The sequence below is a fragment of the Anser brachyrhynchus genome, assembly GCF_964034855.1.
Source record: "Anser brachyrhynchus genome assembly, chromosome: 10".
In the NCBI taxonomy this organism is placed as follows: domain Eukaryota; kingdom Metazoa; phylum Chordata; class Aves; order Anseriformes; family Anatidae; genus Anser; species Anser brachyrhynchus.
This window is the reverse complement of record NC_137705.1, coordinates 21,134,227-21,150,143: the sequence shown is the minus strand read 5'-3', so window position 1 is coordinate 21,150,143 and position 15,917 is coordinate 21,134,227. Positions and strand designations below refer to the sequence as shown.

At 42.9% G+C, this 15,917-nt stretch overlaps 1 protein-coding gene and 1 long non-coding RNA gene across 8 annotated transcripts in view; one reads left to right on the top strand and one right to left on the bottom strand.

Annotated features, from left to right (window-relative positions):
- The window catches only part of PHF2 (PHD finger protein 2), a 104,923-nt gene that overhangs the window by 48,930 nt on the left and 40,076 nt on the right, over positions 1-15,917 (top strand). For all 6 annotated transcript variants that reach the window (XM_080606503.1, XM_080606499.1, XM_080606504.1 and 3 more), the window contains one exon: positions 11,003-11,088. In XM_080606503.1, coding sequence (XP_080462629.1) covers positions 11,003-11,088 — 86 coding nt within the window. The remainder of the gene's footprint in view (positions 1-11,002; positions 11,089-15,917) is intronic.
- LOC308200579 lies at positions 578-15,495 on the bottom strand. 2 transcript variants are annotated; one of them, XR_013955703.1, is made up of 2 exons: positions 13,047-15,495; positions 578-5,844 (listed from the first exon to the last, which is right to left on the bottom strand). It is a non-coding gene; the product is annotated as an uncharacterized lncRNA (long non-coding RNA). The 2 variants fall into 2 exon arrangements; XR_013955704.1 differs by lacking the exon at positions 13,047-15,495 and adding an exon at positions 7,456-10,563.

The following is a 15,917-nucleotide window of genomic DNA, read 5'->3' as shown; positions in this document are numbered from 1 at the left end:
GAGCTGGGGGGTTGTTTTTCACATGGTCAGCTGGCTGGATTGCAGGACTCACTATGTCTCCACATAGGTGGGACAGCAGTTTAGTAAGAATCGAACACTTTGCTCATTTCACTCACTGATAATTATAGGTATCAGCTAACATACAGATCAGAGGCTTCTGAGTGCAAATACCGCTGCTGAAATTCAGACCTAAGCTTCCAAGTGGCTTTTAAAAATTATACCTCTTATCTCAGTGTCACTCAGCTATTTGCTTCAAGACAACTCCCCCCCCCCCCCTTTTTTTTTGGTATTAATTTTTAATACCTCTTTTGGGGAGAAAACTATAGAATTTCTTCTATGTTCCTTCCTATGGTAAAATAGTGGTATAGCATGCTGTTCATTTTAAGGACTAATTTTCTTACGGTAAATTTAAAAGAATCTTATGGTATTTTCAATGTAGGAAGAGGCTGAAAATGGGTTTTCTGTGTCTGAGCCACTGGAGTAGTTTTAACATTTTGTATCTATGAATAGCATCAATGCAACCATGTAAAAATAGTAACTCCCTGCAGAGTGAACTAAACTTTTGTTTCCTTTGTAATGTCTTGAGATTACAGAGATCACTGGGGACTTCAGTGAGTGGATCAGATATAAAGTGTTCAAAAAAACCAAACCAAACCAAAAAAAAAACAGGAAATGTTTTTCCACAACAAGTAACCTGCTAACAAAAATAGTAACTGAGGGCAGATTATCATTAGCAGCATTCAGTGTAATAGAGATGAAACTATTACACCTTAGGGAAACGTATGCTATAATAGTCTCAATTACTAAATATGGTTTGTTTCTGGTGTTTTTAAACTTGTTTTATGACTCAGGCATGAACTATCTGGATATTGTTGATCGCATAAAATCGGTGATTCTCTAAACGTAATTTAAGTTCTCAATGCCTGTTTTGTTCCTGTACCTACTTTTATTTTAACTTTCCTTGCAATTTCGGGTGCTCCTTCTGGAAAATTGCTTTTAAAACTCCAGTTGTGATTTTTCCTCTCCAGAGAGCTCAGTGTGGGTTGTGTCTTCAGCAAACCGATCAGAGCAGCAAGCCCCTATTTCAAGCAGCTGAGTATTTTGCATCACTGGGGTTTGAGACATTTATGTTTAGACTTCTGCAGTTCTGTCTCTGTGATAAACGTGTAGATGTAATGTATACTTTAATGCCTGTGTACTGCAGAGGTGATCTTCACCCCAGAAATAGGGAAGATTTTTCTCTTAATTAAGGCGGTGCTGAGCACCTGCAGTGGCAAGTAACATTCATGAAGTCCCTCAGCCATTTGCAATTAAAAAAAAAAATACTCTGCAGCTGGCTTAGTTGGCTGTAACGTTTGTTTTTCAGGGAGGTCCTGATTTCACTCACTTTTACAAATAGCTTTGTAGAGGTCAAGTAATTCACACTTTCTGCCAAAGGCCTCATTCTCTGCCACATACCACAACTGCAAACAAGTTTGAAACAAATCACAAAATGTAGTTCAGCCAACCAAAGAGCACAGTTTCTCCAGGACAGCAAAACTCATGCAACTGGCTGAGGTGTAGGGATGTAGAAGTGGTGAGAGCAGCTCCTTGCTGTAATTCAATCCTGTTTGCATTTCTGACCGGGACTGTAACAGATTTAGTCCGTTCCTCTTTTTAAAACGAAAGGGCACCTACTTCATAAACAAGCAGCTAACTTCTAGTACAATTGCAAACATCAGAAAGAGCAGGTAGCACCCCTCCTCCTAAAACAATTTCCAAATAATAAAGTGTAAATGGAGGCACGTTCCACTGCCGTGCCCCTAAAAGAACATTTCCCTCTCTGTGTTCTTGGAGGGACTGTAGGACCAGGGTTTTCAAACAGGAGGAGAAGCACGTTTTAGGAGAAAGGTGAACATTACTTGCAGCCCTGATTTCAGCAGAGGGGTGCAGTTTGATGTGAGTCTAAGAGGCTGGCTCAGGGCTGTGCTGGGGTGCTGGCCTGACATCCCAGCCAGCCCTTGTGCCCGAAGCCCTTCTGGGCAAGGGGCTCAGCATGGCACGCTGCCTTTGCTGTCTGTGCACACTTCTAACAGCACGCGGCCAGGAGGAAGCAGCAGCAGGTCTTGTGTTGTGCCTATTTGCTGGAATAAAACCATTTATAAGGCTTGCTGTGGGCAAAAGCTGGTTTTAATGTCATGCCTCCAGTCCCCAAGTGCTTGAATAGTTTTGTGGCTGTAACGGGCACGGCAGCTACTCAGAAGTGTGGGTGTGGTTTGAGTGACTGGAATACGTGCCCTGTGTTAGCACGGTATTCCTGGTGTGTGCTGCATGTACTCGTTTGTAGCCTGGTGGCAATATTTGTTTGGACATTCCCCTGCTAAAGCCCAGTCTAAAGTTGCTTGTACATGGTTTGCATTCCCTTTGACTCTAAAATAAAGAAGAGACAGCCTCTGCTGGCCGTAGTACCTGTACCTTACCCATTTTTTTGTTGTTGTTGTTCTTTTTTCCTCCAAACTCTTCAGTTTGAAGGAACATTGACAAAATCTTGCAGGACAGAAAATAACTGCCTTAGGGGTTTTTATAAGCTAGAGGAGGTTAATTCTTCCAGCTTCAAATGCACAGTCTGTTTGCTTTGAAGCTGACTTCATTGCCAGGAGGTTAGAGGACACATACAGGGGCGAGGCAGCGCTCGTGCAGCACTCTGCCAGCTGGGGCCAGGGGCAGCCGAGGGGCTCCAGTCCCTGCGCAGCCAACAGTGCCGCAGCCTTCGCTCTGTGATGGTGCTCCCCGAATACGTGGATTTGTGACGCTCAGGAAAGGAGCGTCAAGGAGAACCTTTGTTTGTAGATCCCCACAGGAGAATTCACAAGCAGTAGAGGCAGACCTCTGCAGCAAAAGGTCTGCGTGTGGGTAGCAGAACCGGGCACTTGCACGGAGACTCCCAACTTCAAAGCACTGAGCAAATGTTTCTTAATTATACTACAGCAGCCTTTGAGGTTATCCGGCAGGTATTAATATTACTGTTTTATAGGTGGAGAAATTGAGTCAAAGAAATTACGTAATTTACCTGGGATTAAAGAGAGCCGTAACAAGTGGTAGAATACAGCATGTGGGAGAGGAACCCACTGCTTCCTCATGATGTAAAACACTAGCTATCCAGTGGAGCTAGGTTCATCATCATTTAGGCTCTTCTTCAACAAGTCCCTTTTATTAGATGCTTACAGATGTGCCTAAGTCAACAAGCATTGTTTTCCGGCTGCCACTGCTTGCTCCTGGGTTTCCTAGTGAGGTGACACTGATGTGTGCATCTTTCTGTTCTCCAAAATGATTTTTCAACTTGCTATTTAGCTTTAGCCATATCTGACAGCAGGCTTAAGGTCTCAAAAATTCACGCATATTCTGTGAAAATACGTGGCTGATTAGAAGAGACAAATCCTTCTACTTAGGGAAGGGCTTGTCTGTTTGCTTATTAGACACGGGAGAACATACATGGAAGAGCCCTGGTCAGAGTTCACCCAGTAACATCCACCAGGAAAACAGCATGAGACTCAAATCCAGACAACAGCTTTTCACTAGATTTGCTCCTCTTGGAACTACTTGTTGCTTTTCCTTGTCTTGTTTTTCCTTAACAACTCTCGTCTGCAATATTAGCCATTGCATTTCTGGATGCTGTGATTAAGACCCAAGAAATCACTGTCACCTAGCACTGGCCTGTCTCATAGCTACTGTGTAGCCAACAGAATGTCTCTGTTTGGGGGCAATTACAGCTACTTTGGCAGATCTGATGAAAAGGAGTAATAAACACGTGATCAAGTAGATATGTAAGCACCAGATAGCCATCAAAATGGGAACCATGATTCTTTTGACTGTTGAGAAGTCACGATTTTCCTGTGGTACCTATAGTGGTTTTTTTTTGTTTTTTTTTTTTTCCCCCCAGTTGACAGAGGCTTCTGAAACTCGATGTATATCTTTCCTATAAATCTATAAATGGCGTCTTGTTGTTAAGGAAGAGTGTTATTGTGTAACATGTGATAGATGACATGTCAAGAAATTATACTAGTAGATGCCCTGTTGTTAAATGATGAGGATGAACTTAGGTTAATCACTAATTACCACCTTTATTACCCATAGAAATGCCACAAATGCCTGTTCTGCTCCATGATTGCCACCCCACCTGGGGCTTTGATGCTACATCCTCACGTGCTGAGGCCGAGCACCCTTGCTGCCTGTCCCCAAGCCAGGCCCTACGTGGGCTGGAGCACGGGCCCCTCAGCACCACCCTTCCCTCTCCTGGTTCATAACCAGTGATTCTGCCTCCAGCTTCTGAGAGAAGAGAGAGGAGTGAGGTCAAGCACCATTTTTCGTATTAATGGTCCTTATTTAAAGCTAATGGCACAGGGAAGGGTCATCTGGTCTGTACCCCCTACCCAAAGGTACCGTTAGTCTGAATCATCTCAAGAGGTCTTTGCTTAAGTTGTTCTCAGCAGCCTTGTGGGGTGACAACCCCATGGTCTCATTAGCAGAATTGCTGTGCCTTACCCCACACAGGAATCCTTCGCTGCTGTTGCAGGATAAGGCAAGGAAATGAAAGGTGAACGATGCAGAAGAGAAAACCATCCGTGATGAAGGAAGGGTAGGCAGATGACAAGAAAGGAGCGCTGAGGGTAAGGGCAGCTGTGTCCTTAGGTCTCCAACTTGGCTGTGGTCATTAATTGTTCAGCACAAGAAGGGTTGTCAGGCATCGCAGCCTGTCTCCTGTAGACTAGTGTGGGTCAGTGCCTGGGCACTCAGTGCGTCAGGATGCCCTGGCCTGGGCTGTGCTGGTGACACTGAGCCCCAGGCTCTCCTAATTCCTTCAGTGGGAAGAACACCACTGGTTCCCTGCATACGCATGGCAGAGGTGGCCTTGTACTTCGTCCTGTTGGGTCCTCACATGCCTCAAAGGTTGCATATGCTTGTGCAGAAAGTTCCCATGTGTCTGGATTCACGTTCGTGAAGCAGCTGGACGAAAGCTGTTCCTGAGCTGTGAGGAACTTCTTCAACCATGCGATGCAGTTTCCAGGTCTGTGGCTGGTGGTGGAAGTTATTTGACTTTGGACTGATTCAGGAAAAGAAGGAGAAGCAGATATGCAGTTGTGTGAAATAAGAGTTAAAATGTCATTTTTTACCAGTGTTAAAATTCTCTAAGCTTTTGGCATGCTTCTAGTGAAGTGGTAAAAGATGAAAATGGAAGTTAAATTAAATAAACAGAATATAACAACTAATCCAGCGGTTTATTTGCTAGTTACAAATTCTGAACCGTGTATTTGACAGTGGCTGTGACAGACACTACTGCACTTAGCAGCAAGCTCTGGAGACCTGTTTTGTGTTCAGCTCTGCTGCTGGCCTGCCGGGTAACCTGAGCAAATCCCCCAGTCCTGTTAGTGACACCTTCCATGCCTGTAGGAAGGTACAGCTGTGCTGGCCTTCTCTGTAGACAGAGTGTATTTACCTGTAATGCCTTAGCAGAGTGCCTCAGCAGGAAGCGGATAAACCATGGCACGAAATGAAAGCTAACAGGTTAAATCTGTAATCAGCTGGATGAGCCGGAAAGTAGGGAAAGAATGTTTTTTCCCCACTCCAGAAATTGGGACCTGCAATTAGGGGTGAGAGGTAGGAGTGAGGACAGGGTGCCTCTTCTCACCTGAACGAAGTGTGCTCCCTGATGGGTTACCAAACACGACCGAATCTTGCAGGTGCTCAGCATCCCAGGAAGCTGCCGTCATTTCCATCTGTGCTGTCTTGCAACACTTCTTAGAGACCCAGTTCTCTGTGTGAAGACCTTACGTTTCATGCTGCTTTGTAGTTTGTGCAATAGTGGTCCTTGAGAAAGGATAAAATGTAAGATTGGTTTGTTTTCACAAGTTTTATTTATGTATTACTAAGTTTTACTTTCTTTCCCATCAAATTGCCTTTTGTCTGGTTGTTTTGTTCTTTGATATTTTTCTGCACTTGTCTTCTGTTTGATAATGGTTATTACATGGTTTTAATGGAATGGATTAATTTTTCTCATTAACCCCTTAATAGGATGGGTTAATTTTTCTCCTAAAATTACTTAAATGTCATCTCATTGAAGATTACAAATCAAGGTCCTCACAGACATTCGTGCTATAAAAACAGTTCAGATTTATGCAGGCAACAATAACAAAAGGTGCATATAAAAAGTCATTAACTTTGTCAGAATACTAAAATCTGAATATCTCTTCATTGTGAACACAGAAGCAATTTTGTTTTAAAGTGGCAAAGGGCGAAGTTTCTAACAAAAATGTAATTTCTAACCTCTGATTGCAAATGCTTCTGTTAGTGCTAATTCTCATTTAAGTCACTGTAAAATGTGTGATATATCAGCTTAAACAGCTACAGCAACAAATGATTTACTTTTTTTATTATTATTATTAGCCTATAACACTTTTGGTAAAATTCAAATGCATCAATAACAGTGCTTTGCTTTTATCTGATGATCAAATCAGTTTTACACTGCCTCAACCTGAGCTAAATTATTTTAATAACATTTAAAGTCAGCCATTAAGTTGTTTTAAATCATCCCAACGAGATATTCTTGGATACACAACAATTAACCTCTTCTTCTAGCTTTACTGCACTTGGGCAAAGACGTGGAGTGCGTTTTCTGAGGCTGCTGTGCTGCCTGCATCTGCACTGCTGTGGCTTGCACCGTAACCTCCAGCTCCGGCTGCTGCCCTGCTTCCCAGCTGGCATCTTGCTGCTGCAGCCTCTCACGTGTTCGTGCCCACACCACAGTGTTTTGCAAGACGTCTTGGGGAGTGTTTTTTTCCCTTTTTTCTTTAGCCTTCATATATTAAGTTTTTTTCTTCAAGTCTGCTTTGGGAACCTGATGCTTTCCCCAGGAACAACATATTTGGTCTGGGAAAACTTCCTAATTGTCACACAGTTAAGAAGCAGTAGCTAGAGATGGTTCACAGAGAGTGGGAACTGTCAGGGGGTCTGTAAAGAGGACACCCACCTCGTACCTGCACACGTTTGAGTATGAAATCGCAGGCAGCGGTGGGTTACCCTCGCTGTGCACGCGGGACTGTGTGTTCAGCCACCTCTGTCAGACTGCTGTAGGGTAAATGCTGTGCCACTTGATCTGTGAGCTCTTGCAGCAGAAGGGGATCTTGTTGGGATGTCAGTATGTTGTTTTGGGGATTTTACGGGCTTTCTGAAGCCAATACTTGGCCTGCTGATACAAATGAATCAACTAAGTCTGCTCCTGCTGCTGTTCTGAAGGCTGCTTCCCGTTCTGCCTGCTGCTGCTCGCCCCTCTGCTCCCTGCCCATCTTCCCCTCAAGGGAGCAGCTCTCCACAGCTTCTCCCCTCCAGCCCCGTGAAGCTGCAGTGTCTCTCTACTCGGCCTTCTCCATCTCCTCCTGGCCCGTGGGAGTCTTCCTGCCAGTACTACCGGCCTGTGCTCACCTTTCTCCTCTCCTCCCCTTGTGCCGCAGGAGAGCAGGGCTCAGCACAGGCAGAGGCCAGCTCCTGCTGCGTGCATCCCGTGCAGTTGTTCCCTTTGCAAGTGAGGAGCAGATTGCGAGGAGGCTGGCAGCTGTGTCTGTCCTGCGACGCTGGCCGGCGTTCCCACTCCCCCAGCTTATTTCCAGCTCAGACTGTGCTTTTGTAAGCTCTGCCCCGACACTACATGTGCAGTTCTTTTGCTGAACCTCTCGTGTCCATTTTTATCTCATTGGCAGATCTGAATAATTGCACAAAAGTGCTATTGAGAGGTTTTTTTTTTTTCCAGTTCTGTGCTGCTGATGGTAATGCATCCAGGGTTCATATTGACAGATTAATGTGCGAATCGGTGCAGCAGGGGCTGTTGCTGGAGGCTGCTCCCAGGCACGCCGCGTGGGATCCGGCATTGTCTAACTTGGAGCCCGTTTGATCGTTGTAGGGGGTCAAATGGTCGACTCCAGTCTTTTTTATGTTTGCATTTCTCTCAGGCAAACAGGACAAAAAAAAAAAAAAAGGAAGAGAGAAACTGGAGAGACTAAAGTGGAGCATTCTCACAAAAAAAAAGATACAAAATACAATTCACCTTTTGTGCTAAAATTTGGGGGGGGACACAGGGCTTGAGGGAAAGGGCAGCACTGTTCAGCTGCTGTCGATGAAATGGTTTTATTCACCTATAGGAATGTGATTTTATTCTATTGTTAATTAGCCACCTTGAGTTTAAAATACACGTGTAAGTTAGGTAGGAGACCACTTCAGGACCCTGCGCTGACCTCTGCCAAAGGCTGGCCTGGCGAGCTCCTCGTCTTCCCCCTTCACAGGTGCAAATGTGCTTTTGAGACAAACTCAGGGACGGGCCACTGCGGTGGAGCTGACGACAGCCCAGCAGCCAGTCCTTGTTCCTGTGCTGGCAGTAATTTCTTTGGGGATCGTGTGTCTTTAACTATGGAAATTCAATTTTTGTGCCCACGTTCATGCGGAAGCCAGCCGGTGGAAGCGGCTGGCAAGTCAAGCTTTGTTCACTGAGAAAAGGGGAACGAACTGGAGCCAGCTCATAATTTTGTTAATGATCATCAGAGTCATTTCAGTAGGGGTGATCGCTTGGAAAGTTTGTACTTGCAATTTCAGGTGCAGTAAGGATAGCAGTTTCTGGCTGCTGGTAGCTGTAAATGGCTAATCATTATTCAAAAGCCGTGTTGTGTTGGAAGAGTTGACTGCAGCCTTCAGAGAACCATTTGAGTTTGAGGTCAGTTATTTTTACTCTTCCATTTTGTTCTAGTTAAATATTTTTACTTGCTCTCAGAACAATAGCTCCCACCACACTGAAGCCTTTGCCCATTGCAGTAGCTTTTCATACCTCCTCCTGTAGCGATCCATGCAGTGCCCAAGGGTCTCATCTGCTTAGCTTAGCTAAATATAGACTTTTCAAGCCCTTGTATAGAGCCTAATCCATACCTTTACAAAGCTTGACAAGCTGAACCCAGTGGCATAAGCAGCTGATGCAGCTTTACGAGCAGAGGAATCCTCCACATTCTGTTACGCTTGTTCTAATCTGCCAGGGTTTGTTTAAATTTTCTACTGCTTAATCTGGTATTTTACTGCCTGTACGTACTTGACTCTGAGGACTGGATTGTTATGATGATTTTTTCCTGTCTGCAAACTTATTCTTTAGTTTTCCATGCTGTCTGCCCAGGGAGACCCAGTGATTTTGTATCTTTTCAAGCAACTGTTTAATACAAAAAGCATCAGCCAAATCTGTGATTACTTTTACATGATTCAGAAATAGAGTTTTGTTTACCAGCAGTGCTGCTGCAGCTCTGCAGCCAGGCTGAACTCACAAAAACGAGAATTTCTGCAATTTTGGTTGCAAAGCTTCTTTAGTTTGGCGAGGCCTGGGTCCCATACTTACACTGGTGGCTACAACAGGGTGGAAATGTCCACAAAGGTTTCTGGAAGAATCTTATTTTGTGGTCATAAAAAAATATTTATTTCCATATCTTACCTTCTTTGGCATTTTCCAGCTTGGTGGAATACTTACTGTTTTTTTTTTTTTGGATGCTGTTTTTCAAAAGCAGGTAGATCTGTGGATTGTAATCATGATCCTTACAGTTACGTGTCACTGCGTGGCTTGGATTCAAAGCGGTTTCAAACCCACCTCTGTAAACACAGAGGGTCATCATGTATTTTGATTTACACGGTTCTGTCACTTTTTCAAAGCAGCTCCCGCTGCCCTGAGCATGCCCGTGTGTGTATGTGTGCTCACTTATGCTGTGTGTGCACACACCTGCACCCCCAAAGTCACAACAAGAGCTCTGAGCTCCACATAGCCAGGCAGGTGCTGCGCATGACGGCAAGATGACACTTCCATGATATGGGTCCAAACCCTTCCCCTGGCAAAAGAGTTATATTGGAGTTTTTGCTAACTGAAGAGCATGGAGAAGGTGTTTCAGGGTATGAAGCCGGGAAACTCCAAGGCTGCTCCTGTTGTGATGTGATCCAGCCTTGTTTGTGCTGGTGGTCAAAGTGGGGCTGCGTTCGTTGCCTCTCATGGCGCCTCTTGCCTCGCTGAGCTCCCATGGAGCCATGACACGAGGGCTGTATCTCACAACCCCCAGCTTTCTGCAAGGCAGTTGAAGGATATTTTTGTGTATGTGCTGCAAACATGCACCTCGCAGTCTGGGCTGTTTCAGACAGAACAAGCAGGAGCAGAATCCTGCTTGCTTTTCCTCCTCCTGGAGGAACGGTGCCATTCTGGAGTTTGATTGTTTGGCTGGCTGCTCAGCACTTCTACTGCGCAACATCTTATCTTGGGTACTTCATTCCTTCGCAATTTAGTTTTGTTTTTCCCCAGTGCTGTGTTGTGCCATTGGATTGCATTCACACAGAGTGCCCGCAGGCTGCACTGTATTGTTACGTATGTTGTGCATCCAAAATAATCTCAGTGGGTGTTCCAAGCAGCTGCCATGATACAACCCATCTTCTTGGCAGCCAGAAGTGCTGTGAGCTGTGTGTCTTCTTTTCCTCTTCGTCTTCAGATATTGTAATAGAAAGGGAACCTACAGAAGACTTGTATATGGTATACTTTGGCAGAGTGCTCCAGTACCTAGCAGCTGTCCATACATGCTTGGTGAAGTTGTGTTTTGGTAATTAGGTTTATGCGGGAGGGCACTTGAAGAACAATGTGTAGGTACAAAGTGGTCTGCCTAGGAAAAAAACATTCTTGGGGACTCTCTGCCGCATTTTAATGGGGGGTCCAGGGTGAGCTGGTAGTGGCTTTCTGAAAGCCACCTTTTTTAGCACCACATAGGAACGTAGGCTGTAGAAAATCCAGTCGGACTGTACTAGTGTAAAGAGCAGCTAAGTTTTGCTTGGGTATAGCCGTTAGCAGTCAGCATAGCTGCATACTAAATGCGCAGCTTATAGGGTGGTGGTTTTTTCTTTCATTATTAATTGTGTGCTTGCATGTTTGGAAATTGACTCAAGCTAATTTAATATCTGCTTTTAAATATTCTAGCTGTGTGGGTGTTGAAGAAGAGGAGGCACCAGACATTGACATCTATCACTGTCCAAATTGTGAGAAAACCCATGGAAAGTCTACTTGTAAGTATACTTGCATGGCTGGTCCTCAGATAGATGACAGATTCTGTATGTTTAAACAAAAGAATCTTCCTTTTATTTTGTTTTGTTACAGTAAGACACGTTTAAATAGATTGTGTCATAAAAACTAGAATTCAAAACATGAGGTGAAAAGAGGTGTCGGGGGGCGGGGGGGGGGACACATGGACTGGATTCTAGAGATCTGAATTTAGCTCCCAGCCTCACCTGGCCTCAGGCAGTGTGCATGAGCTAATGCAAGGTACCTTACCTCTTCTGCTTCAGTCCCTGGTCTGCGATGAAAATAGCACGTCCTCCCTTAAGTGTTGTGAGGCACTTACTGCTGTGGACTAGACAAAGGTGTAATACAGTGATTTTCAGAAACCGTGTGGTGTTTTTTGTCTTTTGATGAGAAGAGTTAAGAAACAATATGTTATGGCTTGCCTGGGTATAAAACTGTAGCAATTTCAGTGGCAGTCAAAATTGTAGGATGCGCTGAGGATGCCAATTCTTGCTGTTATTTCACAGGTAAAAGTTCTCCTGAGTAAAAGTGATAGTTGATCTCAGTGGGAGCTTTGTCTGGGAAAGAATTGCAGGATGTGTTTGCCTTTGGTCAGATTAATTCACAAATTCTTTCTATTACACAATCGGAAAGAAAAAAGAAACCAATTGCTGTAAAAGATTAAATGCTTTACTTGAAAGCCATTTATTGTAAATAAGCAACAGTGATGTGGATGTTCACGCTCCTTTGCAACATTACAGCAACACACAGAGGAAAAGCACTGTGCTCATCTCCCACGAGCACAGAATCAGAACATTTCTTTTTTAGTGAGAAATCAGGGACGAGTGGAAACTGATTTTTGTTGTATTAAAACTCAGTAATACTAAAACCAGCTAATTATTCCTGCACTGTCTTGAAAATTCAAGTTGAAAAAAAAATTCTTGGAGGAAAGGGGAATGGTCTGAAATGTTTGTTTTGTGGTCAAAAATTGAAATTGTTTTTCCACTCTTTTTCAAAATAAAGTGTGAACTGGAAACCTGGACAATCTGCAGCTGTTCTTGTCACCCAGGTGGTCTGCTAACAACTGGTCCAAGCAGGGCACCCACAAATTGGGCACACTGGCAAAATAAATAAATAAATAAAAAAAATTGGGAGGCAAGTCCTGAAGGACTTAACAAAATCAGTATGTCCCCACAAAATGTTTTGATTTAAATGAATCAGTTTTGTTGGAAGATTTTTGACAAATGTACTGGAAATTGGTCAAACAAATAAGCACAAGTGATCTTAAAGCAAGCAGTTTGTCATTACGATGGCTTGCCTTGAAAAGGGATGTATAACTACAGATACTCTGAGGCTATTATTGAGCCAGTATAGGAGAGAAAGCAGAGGACTTCTGAGAGTTTTGTATGACGTTGAGATGTCTTAGACTTCTTCCACTTTGCTTTGAATTATGAATGGTGAAAGACACCTGCTTTTCAGTGTGTGTGTGTGAGAAATCAGACAGAAGTAGCCAAAGTCTACAATCAGGAATTAAATATAAATCCTGTTAAAAACGGTGCATAATCATAGAATTCAGAAATGGCAGTTTTTGATTAAAAAGACTACAAGTTGAGTATGCTAGTTAAGATGAGGAGAGTTTAAACTAACCAGAGTCTTCTGATGCTTTAAGAAGGTTTTTGGCTATTTAATTCTTTTTACTCCAGATAAAATCTGACTTGGCAGTATGTCCCTCAGTCTGCGTTGTACAGCATGGCAGAAAGTGGAGCTAGAACACTGTCACTAGTTATAGTTTCAGTGCCATAGAAATACAGAGCGTTATATAATTTTCCCATAGATCAATATGAGTTTGTTTTCTCTCTACAGATGCATTATGGAAAGTTAGATGATGTACAAGACCAACCATCAAAGTAGTTACATGTAAAGATCTTGGGAACATTTAAACGTTAGTTGTTGATTAACTTACCTTCAGTTTTGGTCTAAGATCACAGATTCCTCAAGCCGCGTTGCAGTTTTCACCATTAACCAATAGAATCATGGATTCTGTTGAAAAAATAGGCTGTTATCCTGTAGCCCCTCCTTGCGGAGTGCAATAGGCTAGAAAATATAAAGACCAAATAAATGAAGGCAGGAACAGCTTGACTTACTGCATTCATTCTGGCAGGCATTTGTATGCAGTACATCCTGCTATGCTGCACTTAGCCTCTGCTGGGACTTCCACAAGATGATCAGTTTCATTTGTTTATTAACTGTTCCAATATATGTTTAAACGAGTTATCTAGCAGTATCAGTTTTGTAATAAATGAGTAAGTGTTGTTCCTGAGCCAGTTGTTCACTGGTAGGATTTAATTATTGCAAGATTAGCAAAGGGAAACACAGACACCAATTGTCTGTTATGCAACTTGTCTGGATTTAAAAATATATGTGTATTTCTGGAGCACACATTCCACAATATATGTTTTCCAGATGTCAAATTTTAAAATCATTTTCCTCCTCTTACATTCCTCCACTTTACCAATGTGGCTTAGTGGCTACTATTTCAGAAAATTGCTTCCTGTCATATGACATTTTAAGCCATTTCACTTTAATGAAATTTGTAGGGACTTCTCTTTGGGAAAAATTATACACATTCACAAAAATTTTTCTGACATCATTTAAATAAAATGTAAGTGCTTTGTTAAGGCAGACTTGACTCATTTTCATAACACAGTCTGAAATGTTTGGTTTGATTGCTGTCTGTTTTGCAGCAGTGAAAATCAGGGTAAGTTCTCTGGAATCAGGGAAGTTACGTAGATGCAAGCAGACCAAAGTTAGGCTGAAACTGTTTTTAAACAGTTACAGCCTTTCATGTAAGTCAATAGAGAACTAATATGGTGCTTCTAAGTAGCCCTTCATCATAAATACATTTGAAAAACTGTAAGTACATCTTTGAAGTCTAGAATTATACATTTTCAGATCATAAAAATATATTCCTTCTTTCTTCTGGAGGGTTTTCTGTCGAAGGAGAGGGTTATATTTTTCAAAGGTCAAATTTTGATCAGAAAGTTCTGCAGAAAAAGAAATCTGTAATCATTTAAGAAAAAGTCCTCTTTCTGGCCAAAGCTAGTATTTGTTGCACATGTTAATGGACTTTAATCCTTACTGTGGTGCTCATGGTAAAGATGAAACATAAAGAGAATGGCTGAAAATGGGCCAAATGTCGACTGTTTGATGTAGCATAATGGTCTACAGCAGCCGGACTGCTGTGATCCTTGAGATAGCACCTCCTGTGGAGAGTTCTGGCGGCAGATGCTGCTCGCTGTTGTTGCGTGAGAGGTGGATGCCTACCGGCTCCCGGTACCCAAGGAAATAGCTCCCTGGTGCTTTCTGGAGAGTTGCGGTGGATTTCTCAAATCACGCTGATTTGCCGCTTTTATTTCTCAACGTGCCATGCTATCTGAAATATAATATAAGAACATGCTAATATGATAAGCTCTTTAATCATCACTGTGACAAGCAACACCTGTTTTGCTGGGACTTGTGCGAGGAGTCCCCGTGCTCCATGGCTCTGTTGGGAGGGGGCACTCACTGGGAAGGAGAGAAGAGGAGGAAGGTTTGGCATTCATGTAGGGCTTGTTTCCTTTGTTACCAGGAGCACTGAATTAATACACTAAGCCTGAGAGTCATTAAGATAAAGAACTAGCAGCTTTAATGAATATATCCAGCTAGGCTGGAGAGCTGCATGGAACTAATAAAACCAACATGCTTTGTGCAAAACCTGGGGTGGATTCATTGGTAGATGTAATGGAAAAAGTTAGCTTGTTCCGGACCGTATGTCTTATAGCTGTGGCCTCCGGATTCCTTTCTTAACAAAAAAGTATGTGGATACGTGTGTGTGCATGTGCAAAGTGTGAGGAAAGAGTGCCATCCATGCATGGCTGCTGAGGAGATCTCGATTTGGGGGTAAAATGTTTAGTTCCATGAGGGGTAAAAAAATAAAGTTGTGATGTATGAAAATTCTGCTAATGGTTCTTGAAACTTTATGAATATGCACTTGGGACAGTACAGTTTACTGCAAAAATGAGCATGTCCAAGCAGACTGTGGAAATAGGAAGAGCTGAGAGAGCTAATGCTGACTAAGATAAAAACTGGACCAGTTTTTCTCGCTTTGTGTTATCTGGCTGTCAGAGGCAAGGCAGAACTACATAGACATTTGACTTGCTTATTTGTGCTTATTTCAGCTGACCCTTTTTCCATGAGAAACTTGCCTATATGTCAGTAACCCACAGGGAGCATAAGGGACCTTCTGTCTGATGGTATCAAGTTAATGCATAAACCTGGCTTGCCTTTCAAATCCTAGAAATAAGAGAAGTTGTAAAAATTGCATTTGTGGTGCCCTTGCATCTTTTTTTTTTTTTCCCCTGTTATTTGCATGTTGTGTGCAGGGCATAATTCAAAGCCCATCCAAATTGATGTCAAACCTACCACTGCTGGACAGACCTTTAGACAAAGGTAATTCATAACAAATATGTTCATAAAGACCTATGTGACGTAGTGACAGAGCAGAAAAGTGTCTTTCCTAAGGGTTCTATGATAAAGATTAAGTGTGTAGTCTGACAAGTACAAAATGTCCAGAGCCTGTGTTTGCATGAAGCCTGTGATAGCTGTGCAGCTCAGTAATTATCCGTCTGGTTGCCCTTATGTTACAAAACGAACACTGTTCAGTATGTAATAGATCTTCAGACTACAGTATAATTGTTTAATGGTGAATTGAGAGCAATACTGAAATTTTCATGGCAGCGTAGTGGGGGTCCCCTAATCTCTGCTCACCTAAGAAATGCCATGAAGATTTGTCCTT